The following is a 14,475-nucleotide window of genomic DNA, read 5'->3' as shown; positions in this document are numbered from 1 at the left end:
CATGCTTACTATAAAATATGTTAATTACAAAACTAATTGTATTACTTTATTTTTTTAGGTTCCTTAGGACCTTTTCTCCCCCATGGTAAGTTCTGGAGCTCCAACTTGTGACTTCAAATAGGGCATTGAAATGGTTTAGTTTTGTCTTAATGTTAATTTATATACATTTATAGGACTTGTTCTGTCTGGGGTAGTGGGAAAATATTTTTTATACTTACAGCTTGTCATTCTCTTAGATTAGGCATAAATATGAGAACTGTTTTGTAACAGTGTGCAATAACCTACTTGTAAATTTTAGTGTAAGGGGCCTCAATATTTCATGAAGTCTCCAAATTGTTAGCAGAGTGTGAAAGTTATTTTTCACATATCCCAGTTTTTAAAATTGAACCACATTGGAGCTCCAAAACATATTATTGGGGGAAGGAAGGAGTCTAAACAGAGTCGGAGTTGACTTTTTAAAGTGCCATGTTTATAGTGTTAATACTGATGCTCCATTTACTGTGGAGCACGTGATCTTTCTTTGTAAATCATGCAGCATAATAAACTAGACCCAGATCCTGCTCTGCAGGTTGTTATTGTGGTTTACATATAGAGCCTCTATTTTGTACTATAAAATTAGTACAATTTATATTAGTACTGCAAAATTAGGTTGGTTTTGAGGGGGAAGAAATAACTTTCTGTCAGAAGTATATTTTATATCATTATATTAGAAATAAGTGCCACTTTAAACAGTCTCTATTAATGGGGTTTTTCTTTTTTTTTTTTTTTCCTGTGCCTGGACAGGGACATGAACTAAGAAGGTTATGAATTGTGTTTCATTGAAGATTTTAAGTGTCGAAGCTACTTTAGAAATTTAGTTTATCTTTTAAAAATTGCATTCATGACCCTGAAACTGTTGCTGCTTTAAGCTTACCAGTAGGCATTGTAGACTCTTGTTATGTTTATATGTTAGGATTCATTGGGTTAGAGGATTTATGTAAGATATGTTATAAAGGAATCCACTCTTTTTTGAGGGTGTGCATGCAGGAATATAGAGAAGCGCCATATATGCTTGAGTCTGTGTGTCTTGGATGTGTAGGATTTGAATTGGATGTAGAATCTGTTGTGATGAAGTTTTGGAATTCTCTGGATATTGGGTTTCAAATGGCGGTTCACTGATTATATTATTTCATGGCCATAGAGTTTTTAATGTCATTATCACAAAAATTGACAGCACCTTTAATACTGATAATGTGATTTTTTAAATTTCTAACCTAATTTCAAAAGTTTATTAGCATTTTATCACAAGTAAAAGTTTTTATGCTTTGAATCTCATACGTATTTACTGATAATAGGCACTTTAGAAGAGAGGCTTCAGATTTATGAAGAAATTAGTCAGCAGCACCCCAGAGCAATTTCACCTAGAAGATTACCTTTGAATCTTGTCCCAGGTAATATTAGGATAATTACTTGTTGAAATTAGTTGACGCCATTCACATTTTAAAAACCGATTTTTCTGGAGTAGAGTTTGCATCTACACCAGTCTTGGGGGGTGGGAGTGATCAGTTATTAATTTGTTATGCATACATGTTGTTAAGAGTATTTATGTTGGTTTAGCTTTATGTTGCCTTTAAATATCAGAAATTATCTGTATAAAATTGTTTTTCTGTTGTGACTTTAAAGGTAAGCATCATATTTAGAAAATAAATTCCCTTGAATATATTATATGTGAGGTATTGTGATTTAAGTGCTAGAGGTTTTGAAATTTTAGATTCTTTAGGACGTAAATTCAGAGAAAGGGTTATGAGCTCTTTGTGCCCACCATAAACAAAGAACGTCACCGATCCTGTGCAGGGCCCTCTCTCCTTAGAGTTGACCACGTTCCTGAAATTTGCCTCTTTTATCATGCTGTTGTTTTTATAGAGCTGCATGTATTTTGTGTCCCTAGAACCAAAAACAAAAGCCCTGCTTTTTGTAGCTTTTGTAAATTGGAGCAGTGTGGTAGGTATTCTGTGATGTGCTTTCATTTAACAGTAGTACATTCATGACCTTGATCTAAGTTGTAGCTGAACTCGTATGCTTTTGAGTTTATCGTAGGTAAATGTATTCTTCAGAGAATTAATGACTTCGTTGATGATGTTATGAAAGATTATGCCTTTTTCTTAAAGCCGTCTTGTATATTTAGTTCAAAGCATTGTAGATTATGAATTACATATTGGGACCTCTGACATGTCTTTTGACTACAAGTCAGACACTAGGAAGCTAATGTAACTTTAAAATCTCTATTGTAGGCATGGGGTGTGGAGGGGGAATTCATTTTCTAATGAATTCACATTTACAATGGAAATATTTGTGTAAATAAATGTGTTATTTTCTTTTTATCAAAAGAGTCATGGAAATTAAAAGCTTTTTTATTGACTTGAAAAATAAAGGAAATACCTCTTAGAAATGTACTGGATTAGGCAGTAGGTACACATTCATTTTAAAAGAAAAAAATAGTGCCTTTCACTTACATAAATGATGAAGAGTATTGTTTTGGTTTTGTTTTGGCCTTGTGAAACAGGCAGATTTCCGAATGTTTTCCAGGGAACATTAGGTCCAAGTGGATGTTAACAGGCTTGATGGGGAGGGTGCTTAGTACTGTACTAAGAAGTCCTTTAGTCAAGTGAGTCTGGGAAGCTTTTGGTTAAACGTAGCAATCAGGTTTCTGCTGGTTAAACGTAGCAATCAGGTTTCTGCAGGACTGCCTAGAATTTTTTTTTTTTTTTTTTTGCTTTTTAGGGCCGAACCCACAGCGTACGGAGGTTCCCAGGCGAGGGTTCAATCGGAGCTACAGCTGCTGGCCTACACCAGAGCCACGGCAACTCAGGATCTGAGCCGAGACTGACCTACACCACAGCTCATGGCAATGCTAGATCCTTAACTCTCTGAGCAAGGCCAGGGATAGAACCTGCGTCCTCATGGTTACCAGTCAGATTTGATTCTGCTTCACCACAGTGGGAACTCCCTGCCTAGAACTTTTAATTATGTGTTTTGAATTTCCACGGTCAGATATACTTCCATATGTCCTTTAAAAACAAAAAGCTTTTTGAACTATTAACTCACAGACCATAAAATTCATTTCTCAAGTTTGCAACTCAGTGTTTTAGTATGCTCATGGAGTTGTGCCACCATTACTATCTGTTTCAGAAAATTTTCATCACTCCAAAAAGAAAACTCATGCCCATTAGCAGTCCCCGCCCCCTCAACCAGGCAGCCACTAATCTAACTTTGTGTACCTGTAGATCTGCCTATCTTGAACATTTATATAACTGGAACAATTCCATAGGTGGCCTTTTGTGTATAAGATAGTAAATATATTTTTACTGAAAGTTAGCCTGGCGCCAGTTGTTGATTGTGAAGTGTAATTTAGGTTAAAGTGGAATCACTGTGAACCCTCTAGGACATTCTGTCTTTGAAACACTAAAAGGGTGTTTTTACAAGGTAGGCCTCAGTTGAAGGGTCTTGATGGCTTGGGCTTCAAGGTCAGAATCACTGTAAGGTTTTAACATACATGTGTTTATAAAGCTCTGGGGATCATGTATAAAATTGTGCAACTACTTAATTGTACCAGTGCAACAGCTGAATACTCACTGGTTCTTTTGCCTGTTTAGAAGCATTTTATGTGTAGTAAGAAAGGTATCTCAGCATTATCAGAGTCAGAAATAAGATCTTTTCAAGAAACATGATGAACTTGAAAATGCAAGTTTTGAAAAGGGCTTTCGGGTTTTTATTTTTATTTATTATTTTTTACGGCCGCACCACAGTAATGTCAGATCTGAGCCGGATCTGCAACCTATGCTGCAGCTTGCAGCAACGCCGGATCCTTAACCCACTGAACGAGGCCAGGGATCAAACCTGGATCCTCGTGGACCCTATGTCGGGTACCTAACCCAGTGAGCCACAGCAGGAACTCCTACTGCCTCTTTTTCTTTTTGGCTTTTTAGGGCTGCACCAGCAGCATGTGGAGGTTCCCAGGCAAGGGGTCTAATAGGAGCTGTAGCCGACAGCCTACACCACAGCCACAGTACTGCCAGATCCAAGCTGCATCTGCGACCTACACTAAAGCTCACGGCAACACCAGATCCTTAACCCACTGAACAAGGCCAGGGATCGAACCCACAACCTCATGGTTCCTAGTCGGATTTGTTTCCTCTGAGCCACGATGGGAACTCCCAAATGTCTGGTTTTTAGATAAAAGGTTTATTATCTGTAGATTAGTGAACACAGCAGAAGTTCTTGGGGAGATTCTCCAACAGCCTGAAAAGTTAAGTGCTGTGAAAATAGCGCTTTTCTTTTTGTGTGTGTGTCTTTTTTTTTTTTTTTGCCTTTTCTGGGGCTGCTCCTGCAGCATATGGCGGTTCCCAGGCTAGGGGTCTAATAGGAGCTGTAGCCGCCAGCCTACGCCAGAGCCACAGCAACACCAGACCCGAACCTCCGAGCCTCAGCTTCGACCTACACCACAGCTCACAACAATGCCGGATCCTTAACCCACTGAGCAAGGCCAGGGATGGAACCCATAACCTCATGGTTCCTAGTCGGATTCATTAACCACTGAGTCACAGCGGGAACTCCCAAAAATAGTGCTCTTCAAAATAACTAGTTTAATTCATTGTATCTATTTGCCTTCCTTGGCTGAGGAGGGAGAGGGAAGGAGATAATCCAGAGTATTAAACAGAGAATGCTAAGCAGATTTTGCTTCTGTTTTATTTTTGTTTCATTGGATTATTTATTTTTATTTTTTTATTTTTTGTCCTTTTTTTTGCCTTTTCTAGGGCCGCTTCCTGTGGCATATGGAGGCTCCCAGGCTAGAGGTCTAATCGGAGCTGTAGCCACCGACCTACACCACAGCCACAGCAACACCACATCTGAGCTGTGTGTGCGACCTACAGCACAGCTCATGGCAATGCCGGATCCCTAACCCACTGAGGGAGGCCAGGGATCGAACCCGCAACCTCATGGTTCCTAGTCGGATTCGCCAACTGCTGAGCCATGACAGGAACTCCTATTTTTATTTTTTATTGAGATATAATTGATACATAATGTGTTAGTTTAAGGTGTATGTTTTGTTTTGGTACATTTAAATATTCTAATATTACCACTGTAGTGTTAGGTAATGCCTCCGCTAGGTCACGTGATTATCATTTCTTTTTTAAAGTGAGAACATGCACTGTTATTTAGAAAAAAACCCATTTATCAGATACAGTCTGATCTTGGTGTTTTTATTCATTATTTTAGCAGTGTTTTTTTGGACATCAGTTTTTGTGTGAATCTGCTACATCTAGTGAAGAATTAGCATAACATCTCTGTAGTCAGATAATTTGTTTTATAAGATTGCAGTACTAAGCAGGCACATTAATGATTGATAGACTTTTTCCCCCTAAAGGAAAGACTCGGCTGGAGTGGGGGGGAACTAAAGAATTATTTGAAAATAAATGGGAAGAAGAGAAATTATTTATTTTTGTGAAATAGTTTTATATATAAAGAAAAAATTATGTGATGTGTAAATGGTAAGTAATTTTGGCATGTAGTTTGTGACTGTGTGGTTGAGTAGCTGTGTCTGCTTCTGGTTTAGACTGTGCCTTCATACAGTTCTAAATAAAAGGGTACAAAAGGGTTTTCAAGTCAAAGTCTTTTTCATGTCCGGTCACCACGGTTTTTTTTGTTTTTTGGGGGTTTTTTTTGTCTTTTTGCCTTTTCTAGGGCTGCTTCCTGCGGCATATGGAGGTTCCCAGGTTAGGGGTCGAATCGGAGCTCTAGCCGCTGGCCTACACCACAGCCACAGCAACGCGGGACCCGAGCCTCGTCTGCGACTTACACCACAGCTCACAGCAAAGCCAGATCCTTAACCCATTGAGCAAGGCCAGGGATCGAACCCACAACCTCATGGTTCCTAGTCGGATTCGTTAACCACTGAGCCACGACGGGAACTCCATGGTCACCAAGTTTATTTCCCTGGAGACAGCCACTGTTGGTTTATTCTTCCAGAAGTACGTCGTGCATATAAGCCAAAGTTCCTGTCTGAGGGTTTATGTATGGTTTTATTTTCCCCCTTTTGTAGATAAGTAACAGATTCCTCTGTACCTAGTTTTCCTTCTCACTTACCTCTATACCTGGAGTTCAGTCCTATGTCAGTACATAACGCCTTCCTTATTCTTTCTCATAGCTAGAGCTGCACAGTTGAAATAACAGTTTATGAGAGGAGAAGCTTTCCATATTGTGGATACTTACGGACTGAGTACATTGGGTTTTTTTGTTTGTTTGTTTTTCTTTTTTGGCCACCCCACAGCATATGGAAGTTACCTGGCCAGGGGCCAGGGATCAGATCCCAGCTGCACTTGCTACCTACGCCAGCTGTAGCAGTGCCAGATCCTTAACCTGACCTGCTGTGCCAGGCTGGGGATTGAGCCTGTGTCCCAGCGCTCCAGAGACACCATGGATCCTGTTGTGCCACAGCGGGAACTCCTCTGAAACTACTTGTGATTTTTAAGGAAGTAATGATGTATGTTCAACTCAGAGTGGAACTTTATGTGGTCTTGGTATACTTTGTATGTTAATCTTTTGAAAACCACAAATGATCAAGGCTGCACGAAATTTCATTCCGGTTAAATGTTCATCATTACTTCCTTAAAAATCAGTAGTTTCAGAGGGAGTTCCGTGTGGCCTACTGGTTAAGAATCCGGTATTGTCACTGCTGCAGCTTGGGTGCCTGCTGTGGCTCGGGTTCAGTTCCTGGTCTGGGAACTTCTGCAAGCTGTGGATGCAGCCCCCCAGAAAAGTAGTTTCAGAGATCAAATCTTCTAGCACTTTCTCTGATGTAAAGACTAGGGATTATCTGAAAACAGTCTTTATAATAAATTGAAGTAACAAACTTTAAACCTGTTTTTATATTCAATAAATTTTTCACTTAATAAAATTCACATTTTTCCTTCCAGTTTTTGACATCAGGATTATGTTGAGTATGCATGTTTTGTTCAGTACTGTCAGTCATAACCAATAACAGTAACCACTTGGGTTGTTGAGTATTTTGGTACAATGTGATTCATAGAGAATGACCTTGGAGTTCCCATTGTGGCTCAGCAGTAACAAACCCAAGTAGTATCCATGAGGTTGTGGGTTCAATCCCTGGCCTCACTGAGTGGGTTAAAGATTCTGCATTGCCCTGAGCTGTGGTGTAGGTTGCAAACACGGCTCTGATCTGGCGTTGCTCTGGTTGTTGTGGCTGGTGAAGACTGGCAGCTGCAGCTGTGATTTGACCCCTACCCTGAGAATTTCCATATGCCACAGCTGTGGCCCTTTTCAGGCATGACCCAAAGAAAAGGAATGACCTTAGTTAAGAAAGGTCAGTTCAGTAGTCTTAGTCTTACTTTGACTTAAAACGCTCATGGCATACATGTCTTTTTTTTTCCTTTTTTTTTTTGAGTGAGCAAATCTGTGTCCTTACGTGTTAACCTTACTGTCAAAAAGTTTAGAGCCTTTGTATTAAATTTTTGTTTTCAATTTTTTCTGCTTTTAAAAAGTAACACTGATATTTTCTGGTAAGTGTTTAGCAGTAATAGATTTATTTACTTGGTGTTACCAATGGGGTATTTATTTACTTCTAATGTTAGAATGCCCCAGGGCTCAGTCTAATTCCTTACATATGTTATTTTACTTATTGCCCATCTCACCCACTCAAGTGTTAATAAGTTCCACGAGGGCAGAATTTAAAAAAAATTTTTTTGTTTCACTCACAGCTGTATCCCGGATACCCGGCACAATACCTGGCACATAGTAGGTGCTTGATGGATGTTTGTGAAATGAATGACTCTGGATGTACATCACTAGTTGATTTGGAAGACATTTATAAATACTGCTTTAGTGTCTAAAAAGCTGCTACTTAAATACAGGGCTGGTTACAGTAGAATCCTTCTGTGGTTGGCAGAGTGCCTTCTAAGATGTCTGCACACAGGACTGAGCTCTGCTGCTCGGTGAGATTAGGAAAGGTACCTCCTCTGGGGATCTACCTTCAGAATGGGGAGTAGGTTTCTTTTGCTGAAAGCCGCACAGCCATTTTGCATACCTGCTTCTCGAAAGTGTCCCTGGAAAATACTTTGATTGTAGACATGGGGAAAATCTTGCCGACCGAAATCTTTGGTGTTAGGCGTTTTGGGGGGTTAGCAAATAAGAAACGATGCTGACCAACTTTCTGGGTTTAAACATTGGGTAGGGGGATCATTGTTTCTGAAGGAGTTTTATTTTTATTTATAAACTAGTTTTGAGGACTGTTTGCCTCAATCGAAGTATAACAAAGTACACTCTTGTTTCTAGGTGCAAAGTTTAGAGAACTAATGGATAAATTCCTGAGGGTTAACTTCAGTAAAGGCTGCCCACCCTTGTTTACCACGTTGAAATCTCTATATTACGACGCAGAAAAGGTAAAATTTGGTCTGTATTCAGTTTTGTGGTAGTGTTTTTGCTAACTTAATTATTATCGAAGGATTTCCATGTAGATACTAATCTAAATGCTTCGGTCATTTTCTGTGTTCTGGTGTGCACCTTGGTCTTAAAATAGATGAATTGAAATTCTGTGCCTGTACCGTAAGTAATATTAAAGGACACGTCAGCAAGTGGAATTGATTACGTAAAGGTTTTACAGAAGCACTAATAGGTGGCTGTTTTTATTGGGTATACTCTGCTGGTGGGATTTTAAATTCGACCTTGTCCAGAGGTCTGTTTTTAACTATTTCATGATTAATTATCTGTTACTTACAGCATAATTATGGATTTTTAAATTTGTTAGGCTTACTTTTAAACTAGAGCGTGGACGATTGTTAGCGCAACAGCAAAATGTCATTGGGTGCTATTAGTTTTAACGAACAGACTACATTTTAATAGTTGTAGCTAGTTTTTGAATAAAGAAAATCATAATTTTCTGCCTTTTTATCCCCCCTCTTTGGCCACGCTGCGGCATGTGAAAGGTCCAGGGGTTGAACTTGTACCGCAGCAGCGACCTAAGGCATTGAAGTAGTGGCAACACCAGATCCTGAACCCGTCCTGCCACCAAGGAAGTCCCTGCTTTCTAAAATTAGAAAACAGACTTTTTCTTTGATAGAAAGGTAACTTAGAAAATGAAAAGTTAATAGAAAATTAGTTCTGCTTTTATTTATTATTTGTTAAGGTCTAAAGTCTTGTATTCTTTCTATAATCACTTTTTGAAAGTTACTAGTAGATAAAGAAAAGATTTTATTAGGAATGCTAAAATATTTTTGGGAGTTCCCCTCGTGGCTCAGCAGTAACAAACCCGATGAGTATCCATGAAGACGGCTGGTTTGATCCCTGGCCTCGCTCAATGGGTTAAGGATCCGGTGTTGCCACGAGCTGTGGTGTAGGTCCCTTGTTGCTGTGGCCGTGGTGTAGGCTGGTGGCTACAGCTCCCATTCGACCCCTAGCCTGGAAACTTCTCTATGCCGCGGGTGTGGCCCTTTAAACAAAATTTTTTTTTTAAATAAGTCCTATCACTTTGTTTATTTAGCTTTGACTCACAGTTATTTGTAAATTAGCAATTATTGTGAATAATAAAATATTGAGAAAATGTCACTGATAGGTGTAACTGATTTGTCCTTTGGCGGCAGATTTCATAAACTGAAAGGGACAACGGATAATATCTAGAGGGCAGTGGTTGAGATTAGCTACGGGAACTTCAGAACTCTCTTCCCACCATTGGTGCATTCGATCTCCTTGCCAAATAGGCAGGTCCCCACTTGTAGAAAGATACCTGTAGTACCCTATTAGTAAAAGGTGTCATTTTTTTACATTAAAAAAAACAACCCTTACAGCTCCTTAATGTCTGTAGCATGCTTTATTCGACGCAACACTACTGTTAATTTTTTGATAGTGATTGATTCATATGAAAACATGAAGTGCCTACCAATAATTTCTGTAGGTTATTTAAAGTAACATTTGGCAAAATTATTCTCTTACTCTTTTTGGCAAGGATGACAGAAGAAAGATGAGATGAAATGTCAAAAATTATAAGGGACTGACGTACATGAATTAGAATAGAGTATGGCTTTGGTAGCACTGCCTTACAGCACGTACTGAATACAGTGGCCATTAAATAATTTGTTCCTCTTAAGCGATTCCTGAGCTTTCACTGGCTTTCTCAGTTTCATAAGGGGCATAAACTTAAAAAAAAAAAAAATATCCCTCCAATATAGATGTGAAATTACCATTGATCCAAAGTTACCACCATTAAACAGTGTTAAACATTTGTTGGTGTTTTATAAAACTTGGAAATTGCGTTTTTAAGGAAGGAACCGAGAATGCATTCACATTCTCTTCGATATCTCTTTAGTTAGTTGTTAAGCACACAGCAGGAATGTCTCCCATGCGCCTTTGAGAGTTGAACTAAACTTGTGTTCCTCTTGGTGTGTGAGGGGAGGGAGGCGTCCAGCTCTGTTCTTTTGCATGTGTCTGTCCCGTTTTCCAGCACCACTTGTTCTGTTTCCATTGAAAGTCTGGGCAGCCTTGTTGAAACTAAATTGACCATACATGTGAGGGTTCCTTTCTGGACTCTCTGTTCCGCTTATCTGTAGGTCCCTCCTTTTGCTGATACCGCACTGTCTGGATTCCTGTAGTTTTGGGGTAAGCTTTGAAGTTAGAGATGTGGATTTCCTAATTTGTTTTTTGATATTCTTTTGGCCATTAAGACTTTCTTTAATTTCTACTTGCATTTGAGGATCAGTTTTCAACTTCTACAAAAGAAGCCAGCTGGGATTTTAATAGGGATTGCATTGAATCTGTAGATCACTTTGGGAAGTAATTTTATCCTAACACTTGAGTCTTTCAGTCTGTGGACATTGGAGGTCTTTGCATTTATTAGATTGTCTTTATTTTCTTTCAACAGTATTTTGTAGTTTTCAGTATCCAAGTCTTATATAGCTTTTGTTAAATTCATCTCTAAGTATTTTTACGCTATTCTAGATGGAATTATGTTCTTTTCATACTATATATGTTTCAGGTATACAGCCTGAAACTTAAACAGAACCAGTTATAATTTGACATCTGTGTACACTACAAATTGTTTGCTGCTACAAATCTACTTACTATCCATTACCATACAGCCCCCTTCCCTTCTGGTAACCACTCATCTATTTTCTGTATCTGTGAGTTTGTTTCTTTGTTTGTTCGCTTGGGTTTTTTTGTTTTTTTGTTTTTGTTTTTTTTTTTTTTGTCTTTTTGCCATTTTTCTTAGGCTGCTCCTGCGGCATATGGAGGTTCCCAGGCTAGGGGTCTAATCGGAGCTGTAGCCGCCGGCCTACAGCCAGAGCCACAGCAACGTGGGATCCGAGCTGCATCTGCGACCTACACCACAGCTCACGGCAACGCCGGATCCTTAACCCACTGAGCAAGGCCAGGGATCGAACCTGCAACCTCATGGTTCCTAGTCGGATTCGTTAACCACTGAGCCTCGTCGGGAATTCCCTCACTTGGGTTTTTTTTGTTTGTTTTTTCTTTTTTGGATGTACCCTTGGCGTGCAGAAGTCCTGGGGCCAGGGATTAAACCTGAGCCATAGCAGTAACCCGAGCCACAGCAGTGACAATGCCAGGTCTTTAACTGCCAGGCCATCAGGGAACTCTCAACAATTCTCTATTTTAAAATTCCAGGGAGTTTCCATTGTGGCTTAGGTTAAGGACCCAATGCTGTCTCCATGAAAATGCCCTGGCCTTGCTCAGTGGGTTAAGGGTCTGGTGTTACTGCAAGCTGTGGTGTAGGTTGCAGATGCGACTTGGATGACTGCAGATGCTGTGGCTGCCAGCGTAGACCTCAGCCGCAGCTCCAGTTTGACCCCTAGCCGGAGAGCTTCCATGTGCTGTGAGTGTAGCCATAAAAAGCAAAAAAATTCCAAAAGGTATGATTCGCAGTGGTAACAGTATCAGAGAGTATTTTTCAGACATACTGATCAACAGTTAATGGTAATTATAATGATGTTCACGAATTCATTTTTTGTTTAAAAATAGTTCAACTTTGGCATGTGGAAAATAAAAGCAAGTGCTTTTCCTACTTGGGAACGTATCGCAGCCTAGTCTAAGGTCTGCTGACTTTCATTAATCACCTTCACAGTTGTTGCCAAATCTGCCTGACACCTCTAGTGTTACTTGTTTTAACATTTCCCACTAATTTTGATTACTTTCTGGTTTTTTTGGTTTTTTTTGTAAAAACTGCAGATCATGCTAGTATAGTTTTTATAAAACATGTACGATTAAAATACAACTTAAAGAAATTTCAGTTGGTGAATTAGCTATAACACCACTTCTTATTCCACTCTAGGTACCCAGTATTTCTAGGAAAGAGAGCATTTCTTTGGAATCAGGCCTGGTTTGGAATCCTGATTCCTTCACTTAATTGCTTGAGCAACTACTTGAATCCTGTTTCTGGATCATAAAGTTGGGGAAAATAATGTTTAAACAGTTGATGTGTGTTTTAATGAACTGATAAATTTTTTGAGGTCCTGGATTCAGCGAGGATTTACTGATTTCTCTCAGCACCCCCACCACTCACATCTCATCTCTGCAGCAAATTGCATATTTTCATTTTCATGTCAGTTCTTGGACAACTTATCGCTAACTAGCTTCTTTGAAACCAAAATTGTCACTGTTAATTACACATTTCTTGGCAATTAACCCAACAGCTTTGGTTCTTGTCAGTAAACTCTTGGTTTGTTTTCTAATTTGGGTTAAAAAAAAAAAAAAATCCGGAAAGAGTTTTAGTGGTTTTCATGTTGCAGTAACATTTTCAGCATGATCTGTATTTATATTGTGAAAAATTCTGTATCAGATAGAGTTTGTAGGACTTTGTCTTTAAGGTTAGTAACGAATTCTTTTAGCTGTTACATAAGAAAAGCTAGTTAAGGGCAATAATGTAGGAAACAATGTACAATAGTTATATTTGTCCAGGTTAGATTAAAAACAAGGCTTTTTCAATCCTGTTCAAATGTAGCCATTAGAAGAACATTTACATCAGGAGAAGGTAGTTGAACTTGGAAATTTTTTTCAGTTCATAAAACATTTTGATTGTATAATTTGAGCTATTTTGAGACTTAAAGTTTTATTGTGATCTTAGATACCTAACTTAAGTGGATTTGCTTTCTAGATTTTAAATGGCAGCACAAATACTATTTTCTTTTCTTTCTTTCTCTTTCTTTCTTTCTTTTTTTTTTTGTTGTTGTTGTCTTTTTAGGGCTGCACCCATGGCATATAGAGGTTCCCAGGCTGGAGGTCCAGTCAGAGCCATAGACACTGGCGTATGCCACAGCCATAGCAACGTGGGATCGGAACTGCTTCTCCGACCTACACCACAGCTCACGGCAATGCCAGATCCTTAACCCACTGAGCGAGGCCAGGGAGCGAACCTGCATCCTTCTGAATGCTAGTCGGTGTCGTTAACCACTGAGCCACGACAGGAACTCCAGCAAATACTATTTTCGACAGTAGTCTTTACATATTAAGTTTTGTAAGAAAGGAGGTAAATACATAACAATATACAATTATATTGTGTAATTGAATATAATCATACGGTATACAATTATATTATTGGATATACAATTGTACAGTATAATTGAAATATAAACGATAAGTAAACTTGAAGTAAAATGGGTCTTTTATACCTCACTCAGACTAACTTTATTTTTTAATTTTTTATTTTTAAATTAATTAATTTTATTACATTTATGGTTGTTACAATGATCATTACAACCCAGTTTTATAGCATTTCCATCCCAAACCCCCAGCCCATCCTCCCACCCCAACCTGTCTCCTTTTAGAAACTATTACAAGTTTTTCAAAGTTTGTGAGTCAGTATCTGTTCTGCAAAGAAGTTCATTGTGTTCTTTTTTTTAGATTCCACATGTAAGTGATAGCATTTGATGTTGGTGTCTCACTGGACTCAGACAGACTAACTTTGATAGACAAATTTGGAAAATTGAATTGTTCACTTAATTACTGAGTGAATGACTAGAATATGCACTTTTTAGATTCAATAAATATAAATATGCCTAATGAACCAGGAGGACAGTGTTCCTTTTTTTTTTTTGCATTTAGGATATTTTATGCAAACTTTGCATTACCTTAATGTATTTCCTCAAACCTCATTTCGAAGTTCTAAAGCTGGAGATCCATTTTATTCAATAGTAATTACATGCCTTTATGAAGAATTGTATGTAACTTCAGTATATGTTTTATGGTACATATAAAAAATTATTAAAAGTGATTTAGGAGTTCCCTTGTGGTGCAGTGGAAATGAATCTAGTAACCATGACATTGTGGGTTAAAGATCCAGTGTTACCGTACAATTCAACCCCTAGCCTGGGAACTGGGAAACTCTGTATGCCACAAGTGTGGACCTGAAAAAAAAAGCAAAAAAAAAAGTGATTTAAAAATGTTTCACCCTAGAGATGCAAAGGTACATCTCTATTT

At 38.7% G+C, this 14,475-nt stretch overlaps 1 protein-coding gene across 7 annotated transcripts in view; it reads left to right on the top strand.

Moving 5' to 3' along the window:
- NAA16 (N-alpha-acetyltransferase 16, NatA auxiliary subunit) overlaps positions 1-14,475 on the top strand; it is a 65,948-nt gene that overhangs the window by 23,920 nt on the left and 27,553 nt on the right. For 3 of the 7 annotated variants that reach the window (XM_047755742.1, XM_047755745.1, XM_047755748.1), the window contains 3 exons: positions 59-85; positions 1,335-1,430; positions 8,329-8,435. In XM_047755742.1, the coding sequence (XP_047611698.1) occupies positions 59-85; positions 1,335-1,430; positions 8,329-8,435 (230 nt within the window). The remainder of the gene's footprint in view (positions 1-58; positions 86-1,334; positions 1,431-8,328; positions 8,436-14,475) is intronic. The other 4 variants (XM_047755747.1, XM_047755746.1, XM_047755743.1 and 1 more) reach the window with 3 other exon arrangements.

Source organism: Phacochoerus africanus, chromosome 13 (assembly GCF_016906955.1).
Source record: "Phacochoerus africanus isolate WHEZ1 chromosome 13, ROS_Pafr_v1, whole genome shotgun sequence".
NCBI lineage: Eukaryota > Metazoa > Chordata > Mammalia > Artiodactyla > Suidae > Phacochoerus > Phacochoerus africanus.
The sequence above is the reverse complement of the archived record's forward strand: the minus strand, read 5'-3'. Positions and strand labels throughout refer to the sequence as shown.